The sequence below is a fragment of the Cnephaeus nilssonii genome (genome assembly GCF_951640355.1).
Source record: "Cnephaeus nilssonii genome assembly, chromosome: 9".
Classification (NCBI taxonomy): domain Eukaryota; kingdom Metazoa; phylum Chordata; class Mammalia; order Chiroptera; family Vespertilionidae; genus Cnephaeus; species Cnephaeus nilssonii.
This window is the reverse complement of record NC_137080.1, coordinates 9849915-9859463: the sequence shown is the minus strand read 5'-3', so window position 1 is coordinate 9859463 and position 9549 is coordinate 9849915. Positions and strand designations below refer to the sequence as shown.

The following is a 9549-nucleotide window of genomic DNA, read 5'->3' as shown; positions in this document are numbered from 1 at the left end:
GGGATTGTCTTGCTGTCACAGAGATGGGGGAGTGGTGTTTTGGGTCTTTTTATTCCAACTCCAATCCTCATCAGCATTTTTCCTTCACAGATTCTAATTCTTTTCACTATAATTTCAAAATTTCTTCTAATGAACAACCATGGTGTACGGTCCAAGGAGAGATGGATAAAGTGAAGTATTTTTCATATGACTGTGGCAGCAATAAGGTCATATCTATGAGTCTCCTGAGAGAGGCGGGAAAGGCCATGGATTCCTGTAAAGGAATGCCCAATACTATGAGCAACGTGGGAAACGAATTAAAATCATTACTGCCTGACATTAAACAGGAGAAATACGCATATGGAGGTAAGTTTAAAAAACCAAGGGCTAAGTAAGCAGATTGTGGGTCTAGCTATATGGATTGTATTTATGTAAAAAAGAAAATAGGATGTTGGGCCTTCCCACGTAGCCCAGCAGGAAGGTGACGGGGAGCAGGGCAGGGTTAGAAGTGTTCAGCAGAGGTAGACACCAGGTGGGGAACAGCATTTGTCACGACCAGAGGCTGATGTCTTTCCCCTGGGGACTGCGGGGCAGCTCCTTTCACCCTGCAGGTCAGGATGACGTGCCAGCGCAAAGCCGATGGAGGCACCTGTGGATTCTTGGAGTTTTTCTTGGATGGACAGAGGTTCCTTACCTTTGACCCTGAGACTGAAAAATATAGAGTAGATAATTCCGTAGGTGAACGGCTGAAAAAGAAGTGGGAGAATGATAAGGATTTGACCAAGTTCTTCAAAATAACCTTAAAGGGAGACTGCCAGGAATTGTATCAATGCTGGGTGCACTGGAAGATAGAGCCGGAGACAACAGGTAACAGGGGAGACAGGGAAGGTGTTGTTCTCTTGAGATAAGCTAGACCTACCCTTGTGTGAATGTCTGTGTGTAAGTGTACATACACTTATGTGTGTCTCAGCATGTAAGCGTGTGTGTGAATGGGTGTGAGTGTGTTTGAAAGGTGACTAATCTGCGGTGAGTTCTTGGGAGAGTAATGGCCATGGGTGTGTTCTACCATCTCTCCTTTTCCTTCTCATCTCCTCAGGAGTCTGTTTTCAGACCTCTTCTTTACTGTTCCCTCTTCTCGGCATCACTTTTCTTCTTCATCTCACCTGGCCTATTTCTGGAAATCCTTCAGTACCGCTTCAAATCAGCTCCTGGGAGGACTTCTCTCCCACCTTCCTCGTGAGTGTCCTCCTCTTCGGTCACAGCAGGAGTGACTGGGTACATTGTAACCCTTGCTTCCCTCATTAGCTTTGTAGACCCAAGGGGGCAGGGCCCATTTCCTATCGTTGCTCCAACCTGTCACTATTGCTGTCACACGTAGAGGGTAGAAACTGTCTGCATAACAGGATTACCTGGGACTGCAGGGGCTGCGGAGGCGTCTTCTCAGAATTGGGTTCTGCCTGGGAGTATATCCGAAGAAACTAGAAACGCCAATCAGAAAGGATATATGCACCCCTATGTTCATAACAGCACAATTCACCATAGCTAAGATTTGGAAACAGCCTAGGTGCCCGTCAGCAGATGACTGGATCAGAAAACTGTGGTACATCTACACAATGGAATACTATGCTGCCATAAAAAGAAGGAATTCTCATCATTTGCAGCAACCTGGATGGAATTGGAGAACATTATGTTAAGTGAAATAAGCCAGTCAATGAAAGAAAAATACCACATGATCTCACTCATTTATGGATAATAAAGAACATTATAAACTTGAACAAAAAGATAGATACAGAGACATTAAAGCATCAAACAGACTGTCAAATTACAGGGGGAAGGTTAGGGAGTGGTGGGGGAGATAAGAGATCAATCAAAGGACTTGTATGCATGCATATAAGCATAACCAATGGATGCAAAACTCTGGGGGGTGAGGGCATATATGGGAGTGGGGTGGGGGGGGCAATGGTAAGATATGTACACATATAATACCTTAATAAAAAAAATCATTAAAAAAATAATAAAAATAAATAAATTAAAAAAAAAAAAGAATTGGGTTCTGTACAGATGTCACTCTTGTGTTCCATTGCAGCTGCATCACCTACTGCCACAGCCGCAGACCGGTCCAAGGCCACCACCAATACGCCCATCGCCTGGATCTACCCTGTGATCCTCACCTGTGCAATCATAGTTGGCATCCTAGGTGGGTCCTTGCAATTACAGTTACTGAGGGCAGGATTGAGTGGGGAGTGAGGGGCAGATGGCCTGCAATGAGGTTATGGAAAGGTGAATTCCCAGCCTGACCACTGCGACCTCAATGAAACTTCTCCTCCTGGAAATTAGCCCAAGAGACCAACACGTATTATCACTTCATAGCCATTACTTGGACAAGCTCAGCCCTGAGTTGGGCATCTCCTCACTGTTAATGCCGGTGGGACAGGGAAGGGCCCAGACCAAGCTTAAGGCCTGTAGATGCTGAAGGGGTTTAGCGAATTCAGTTCTGACTCAGATTCTCTGTTTGGAAAGGGTGTTTGGGGCCTGTGTGGGTGGTCTGGGGACAGAGGTACACAGAGCATGGGCAGTACTCACTTTCAGGTGAGAGCAGCATGGTGGCTGCATGTGATGTGTCCAGGGGAAGGGAGTATCCAGGGGGCTGAGAGGAGAGGGGCCTGGATAATCCCAGGAAGGGGTGGAAGGCCTTGCAAACCCAACTCAAAAGGCTGTAGTTCACATCCGCCTTCCCAGAAAGTGGCTTCTAAAGAGCCAGTAAGGAGGGAGGCAAACAGTAAGCACTATGTAGGGAGACAAGAGTAAGGTTAGAAGGAGGCCATTCTCAGTGAATCCTTGGGATTCCTGGCTGAGCCCTGGTGCAGTCACCTGGCAGCCAGCCTCCTCCTCACTCCAGATCCTGAGCCTCTGAGTGGCTTCTGCCTTGAGCTGGGGCTGACCATGAAAGGATGGGGAAGGGTTGGGACCGTCATACTGAGAGTTCCGTGTGCTGCGGAAAAGAAGGGTGTTTGACTGCAACCCTCCCCAAGCTGTCAGGTGTTAGGATGGGCCTTCCTGTCCATCAGAGCTCCCACCAAGTTCTTAGACCTCCTCCCCCGTCCCCCGCGTGGGGCAAATCAGACCTGAGTGAAAGGAGGCTATTGAGTCATTACTCACTTTATTAATTAGCTCTAAACCTCTGTAGCAGGGCTGGAGTGACTCTGCAGAGGGTGGGCAGAGCTTGGTACAGGCTGCTGGCCCCAGGACAGGGGTGGCAGGTTCAGGGAAGAGGTGACTCTGGTGGGGTCAGGGCTGATGATAGGGAGTGACTGGGGTGCTGTAGCCCCAGGAGAACTGAACCAGGATTTCCTCAGCCCCTGGGACCAACACTCGCCCTTTTCTGCAGGCTGCTGATGCGACCAAGGAGGCCCTGGTGGTGTGGACTAGCTCAGCAACTCTGCCTTTCGCTTGGCTGCCTCAGGATGACCTGCCATTCTTACCACCATTTGTCCACCATCCAGAACTGAAATGTCAGTGCTGACATGTACACATAAGGAACTGTTGGACATTGAAATTGGGTCTCAAAAGAATTGTTGGCCCAGAAAGAAACTCACTACACACTGATTCATTTGCCTGTCACCATAACCATTATTGCTTGTCTCATTTTCGGTTCTTATAAGTGTATTTCTAATAGCACATGATCTCACTCATCTAGGGGAAATAATGAACAACATAGACTGATGAACAAGAACAGACCCAGAAACAAGGAGGCATGGATCAGACTGTCGGGCCTTGCGGGGAGGGTAGGGAAGGGTGGGGGTAAAGGGGGAGATCAACCAAAGGACTTGTGTGCAGGCATATGAGCCTAACCAGTGGTTAAGGACAACAGGGGGGTGGGGGTATGCATGGTGAGGGATGTGGGATGGGAATGGGGGGACGAGGACAAATATGTAATACCTTAATCAATAAATAAATTTAAAAAATAAAAAAATAAAAATAAAATAAAATTAATTTATCTTTATTTTTTATTTTTTTATTTTTTATTTTTTTAAAATAAATCTTTATTGTTCAGATTATTACAATTGTTTCTTCTTTTTCCCCCCATATCTCCCCATCACCCGGTTCCCTCCCCGCCGTTGTCCTTATCCACAGGTGTATGATTTTTGTCCAGTCTCTTCCCATACCCCCCACACAGACACCCCTTTCCCCCTGAGAATTATCAATCCACTCCCATTCTATGCCTCTGAGTCTATTATGTTCACCAGTTTATTCTGTTCCTTAGATTTTGAATTCACTTGATTTTTAGAATCACTTGTTGATAGATATGTATTTGTTGTTCATAATTTTTATCTTTACTTTTTTCTTCTTTTTCCTCTTTTTAAAGAATACCTTTCAGCATTTCATATAATACTGGTTTGGTGGTGATGAACTCCTTTAGCTTTTTCTTATCTGTGAAGCTCTTTATCTGCCCTTCAATTCTGAATGATAACTTTGCTGGGTAGAGTAGTCTTGGTTGTAGGTTCTTGCTATTCATCACTTTGAATATTTCTTGCCATTCCCGCCTGGCCTGCATAGTTTCTGTTGAGAAATCAGCTGACAGTCGTATGGGTGCTCCCTTGTAGGTAACTAACTGTTTTTCTCTTGCTGCTTGTAAGATTCTCTCTTTGTCTTTTGCCCTTGGCATTTTAATTATGATGTGTCTTGGTGTGGTCCTCTTTGGATTCCTCTTGTGTGGGGTTCTGTGCGCTTCCTGAACTTGTAAGTCTATTTCTTTCACCAGGTGGGGGAAGTTTTCTGTCATTATTTCTTCAAATAGGTTTTCAGTATCTTGCTCTCTCTCTTCTGGCACCCCAAAAATTCGGATATTGGTATGCTTAAAGCCATCCTGGAGGCTCCTTATGCTATTCTCACACTTTTGGATTCTTCTTTCTTTCCGCCTCTCTGGTTGGGTGTTTTTTTCCCCTCATATTCCAGATCTTTGGTTTGACTCTTCAGGTGCGGTGGTCTGCTCTGTATATTCTTTATTTCAGACAGTGTATGCATAATTTCTGACTGGTCCTTTTCCATTTTTTTGGTATTCTCATTTAGGTCCTTCAAGGTCTCTTCAAGTTTCTCAGCGGTTTTTAGAAGATTCTTGAGTAACCTTATAAATATGGTTCTGAACACTGTGTAGTCCATTAGTTTGCTTTCATCTATCTCTCCTACTTGTGACATACTTCGATGTCTCCACATTTTGCTGCCTCCCTGTGTTGATGGAGTGGCTTTGTGTTGTCGGTGATCTATAGGGGCCGGTAGCTCAGCTTCCCCAATCACCCTAGGTGGTCGCTCTTGGTACTCCCCTTTGTGGGCTGAGTGGAAAGTCTTGGTGTATTTAAAAGCCCTGATTGCTGTTGGTACACTGGGAGGAATCGACCTCCAGTCCAGTTGGTTGTGAGGGCCTGCTGTGTCTATAATGGAAGAATTGCTGTGCTGGAGACACAGTAGGGCTTTGGTGCTCACTGAGTCTGCCTCTTGAATGTGTCCTTTATGAGAGTGGTTGAAATCTGGTGTCGTCCACACCAATAGAAAAGTCACTCTCACTCTCTGACCGATGGCCGAGAGTCCCGTTGGCGTCTGGGTCCCCCGCGTGTCCCCAGAAACTGGAGTTCAGAGTGGTTGGGATTGTTGGTATCACTGGCAGGAATTGATCTCCAAGCCAGTTGGCTGTGAGGATCAGCAGTGTCTCGGCTGGGAGAGCTTCTGTGCTCAGCTTGGATGGGGCGGAGTCTCAGGGTGGCGCAGATAAGCTTTGGTTTCCCGTCTGCTCCGCCCTAAGAGGGGCGGTTTCTCCGTGCCCGAATTAATGGCTGTGCGCCTCTGAGAGAAGGCAGCTTTCGAGCCTCTCCCGCTGCCTAACAGACCAGTTTCTCCCCAGCTGGGGCTGGATTTCAGTGCAGACCGGAGGTTTTGTTTTTCTCCCGAACGAGAAATCCAGCCACTGGGAGGGCTGTGCTCAGCTTGGATGGGGCGGAGTCTCAGAATGGCGCAGACAAACTTGGTTTCCATCCGCGCCGCCCTAAGAGGGCAGGTTTCTCCGTGCCCGAATTTATGGCTGCGCGCCTCTGAGAGAAGGCAGCTTTCAAGCCTCGTCTGCTGCCAAACAGACCAGTTTCTCCCCGACCGCAGCTGGATTTCAGTGCAGACGGGAGGTTTTGTTTTTCTCCCAAACGAGAAAGCTAGCCACGCAGCGTCTGCTGTCCTCCCTCTCCGTGCGCTGTGAGCAAGCCTGCCGCGTATTCCGCCGCCCGCCCCTTCCACGCTCACGGATCTCCGCACCTCCACAGCTCCTGAGGCTCAGCGTCCCCCTCTCCTCTCCTCTCCAGTTGCAGGTTTTCCACTCTGCCAGCTTTCCGGTGGTTCTGGACGGTGTGCGCTCTGTTTTCCAGTTGTAGTTTCAAAATTGTTGTGGTAGGCAACAGTTAGGTGTTTACCTTATGCCGCCATCTTGGTTTCTATCTTATCTTTATTTTTAAATATTTATTGTTGCCAGTATTATATATGCTACTCATTTTATTTTATTATACTTAAAAACTTTATATTTTATTTTTTAATTTATTGGGATGGCAGGCTAATAAAATTATATAGTTTCCAATTCTATAATATATCGTCCGTGTCTTGTATTGTATTTTCACCACCCAAGTCAAGTCTCCTTCCATCACCGTTTATCTCCTTCACCCCTGTGTACCTCCTCCAGCCCCCTTTACCTTTGATAATCACCATGTTGTTGTCTGTGTCTATGAGTTTGTGGGGTTTTTGCTTAATCCTTGACTATTTTCACCCAGCTCCCCTCCCCTCTAATAGCTGTCAGTCTGTCCTCTTTATCTATGAGTCTGTTTCTATTTTTTTTTTTTTTGTTAGCTTATTTTATTCTTTAGATTCCACATATAAGTGGTATTTGTCTTTCTCCAACCGGCTTATTTCACTTAGCATAATATTATCCAGGTTCATTCATGCTGTCACAAAAGGTAAGATTTCCTACCTTTTTATTTTTTTTATAACTGAGTAGTATTCCATTGTTTAAATGTATCAGAGCTGTTTTATCCACTCATCTATTGATGGGCACTTGGGTCTCTTTCAAATCTTGGCTGTTGTAAATAATGCTACAGTGAACATAGGGGTGCATATATTCTTTCCAATCAGTGTTTTGGGTTTCTTTAGATATATTTCCAGAAATGGGGTGGCTGGATCATATGGCAGTTCCATTTTTAATTTGAGATATGGAGATTTGTTTTAGAACCCAGTAGGGAATTCAGAGCATCTCACTGTTCCTCCATGTTAGGGGTAAATATTACCAGTGAATCTGCTAGAACTTCTTGTGGAAAGAGAGAATGTAAGAGTCACTCTTCAGTTAGCAGGCATCTTGTATTGGTCTCAAACATTACCCTGATGCTCTGGATGCAAACAAATGTTCTGGGACTTAACCAATGACAAGATCATGATTTCTCCAATTCACCCACCCAACACAGGGACTTTCCTGTGATCCCTCCCCCGACTCACCCCCTTCAGTGAGAAGTAAGCCTTCATGGCAGAAACATCTGTACTTCTCAGAGTGGTATAATCCCCTTATAACAAAGGATCAATATCCAGAATATATAAAGAGCTCTTCCAAATAAATTACAACCTGTCAGATTCCTCCAAGTGCAGGATAAAGGATGTGAGGAGTTTATAGATGGAAAATACACTTTGAAATGATTGAAAATCTCACAAATTATCAATATAATGCTAATTAAAAGTACAAGGGATACCCTTACACAATATATTGTCAAATATTTTAAACTATATTAACCCTATTCGCTGGACAGAAAAGAAAACAACAGGAATTCTGTGCATGGTTGTTAAGTCTATGAATTGAATCAACCCTGTGCAATATAATGTAATAATATCTAGTAGAGTGGACTATATGCTCTTCCTACAACATGGCAATCTGAGTGTTAGTTTCAGTCTTACAAACTTGGACCAGAAAGTATGTGGATGGGCAGAGCTGGGTACAGGCTGCTGGTCCCAGGGCAAGGATGGCAGGTTCAGGGAAAGATGTGACTCTAGTATGGGCAGGGGTGACGATGGGGAATGACTATCTGGTTTTTTATTATAGCACTAGAGGCCCGGTGAATGAAATTTGTGCACAGAGGAGGGGGTGTCCCTCAGCCCAGCCTGCACCCTCTCCAATCTGGGACATCCCTCTCACAATCCAGGACTGCTGGCTCCCAACTGCTCGCCTGCCTGCTTTCCTGATTGCCCCTAACCGCTTCTGCCTGCTAGCCTGATCACCCCCTAACCACTCTGCTGTCAGCCTGATTGATGCCTAACTGCTCCCCTGCCAGCCTGTTTGCCCCCAACTTCCCTCCTCTGCTGGCCTGGTCACCCCTAACTGCCCTCCCCTGCAGGGTTGATTGCCTCCAACTGCCCTCCCTTGCAGGCCTGGTGCCTCCCAACTGCCCTCCCCTGCTGGCCATCTTGTGGTGGCCATCTTGTGTCCACATGGGGGCAGGATCTTTGACCACATGGGGGCAGCCATATTGTGTGTTGGAGTGATGGTAAATTTGCATATTACTGTTTTATTAGATAGGATAGAGGCCTGGTGCACAGGTGGTTTGCCCTGAAGGGTGTCCTGGGTCAGGATGGGGATTCCCTTGGGGTGTGGGGTGGCCTGAGTGAGGGGCCTGTGGTGGTTTGCAGGCCAGCCACGCCTCCTGGCAACCCAAGCAGAGGCCCTGGTATCTGGAATTTGTTTACCTTCTATAATTGAAACTTTGTAGTCTTGAGTGGAGACTTAGGCTGGCAAGGGCAGGCGGAAAGCTTTGCTTGCTCTGTTGCCTGGGAAACCCAGGCCTCCCTCCTGCTCTCTGTGGCTATAGCCATCTTGGTTGGGTTTATTTGCATACTCGCTCTGATTGGCTGGTGGGCGTGGCTTGTGGGTGTAGCAAAGGTACAGTCAATTTGCATATTACTCTTTTATTAGATAGGATTGTTTTTCATAGCAAAAAATTAGCAACAGGTTAAATATCCAGAAAAGGAAAATCTATTGAAAATGTTGGCAAAATAGTTTTATTTCTCTCTACCTGACAGACTAAACAATCTGAGTTCTGGTGAGGTCTTAGTCTATTGTGAGGACTGGGGGAGGCCCTGAACCCCACTCTGTCTTCAACTACTGAGCTCTGTCTTCACTTACATGAGAGAAATAGACAAAACCTCCTATTCTACACATTCAAAATGTCGGAAATGTTTTATTTGCCCCTTCTTTGTCCAGACCTGACCCACCTCTCAAATCTGCCATCTATTACTAGAAAGGGAAGCCAAGATCCAATTAGAACTCACATCAAATCAACAAGTGCAAAGGTTCTTCTGGCCTTTCCCAAAGAGGCTCATGGCCATTGACTGGGGTATGTGGGCACTGGAAACAGATAATACCCTGACATTCATATTGGTGTGTTCTGTTTACATTCTCTTTTTCTTACATACACACACACGCACACACACACACACACATACATCTTCACCTGAGGATATTTATTGATGAGAGAGAGAGAGAGATCATTTGCTTCCCATTTG

The 9549-nt window shown here is 45.9% G+C and overlaps 1 protein-coding gene across 1 annotated transcript; it reads left to right on the top strand.

The window, feature by feature from the left end:
- The first annotated feature begins 228 nt into the window (after nucleotides 1-228).
- LOC307105520 (UL16-binding protein 3-like) lies at nucleotides 229-3748 on the top strand. The gene is made up of 4 exons (XM_079781358.1): nucleotides 229-345; nucleotides 574-846; nucleotides 2066-2176; nucleotides 3368-3748. Exons 1-4 carry the CDS (start codon nucleotides 246-248, stop codon nucleotides 3373-3375), a joined length of 492 nt encoding a protein of 163 aa, XP_079637484.1. The 5' UTR covers nucleotides 229-245; the 3' UTR covers nucleotides 3376-3748.
- The last annotated feature ends 5801 nt before the right edge of the window (nucleotides 3749-9549 follow it).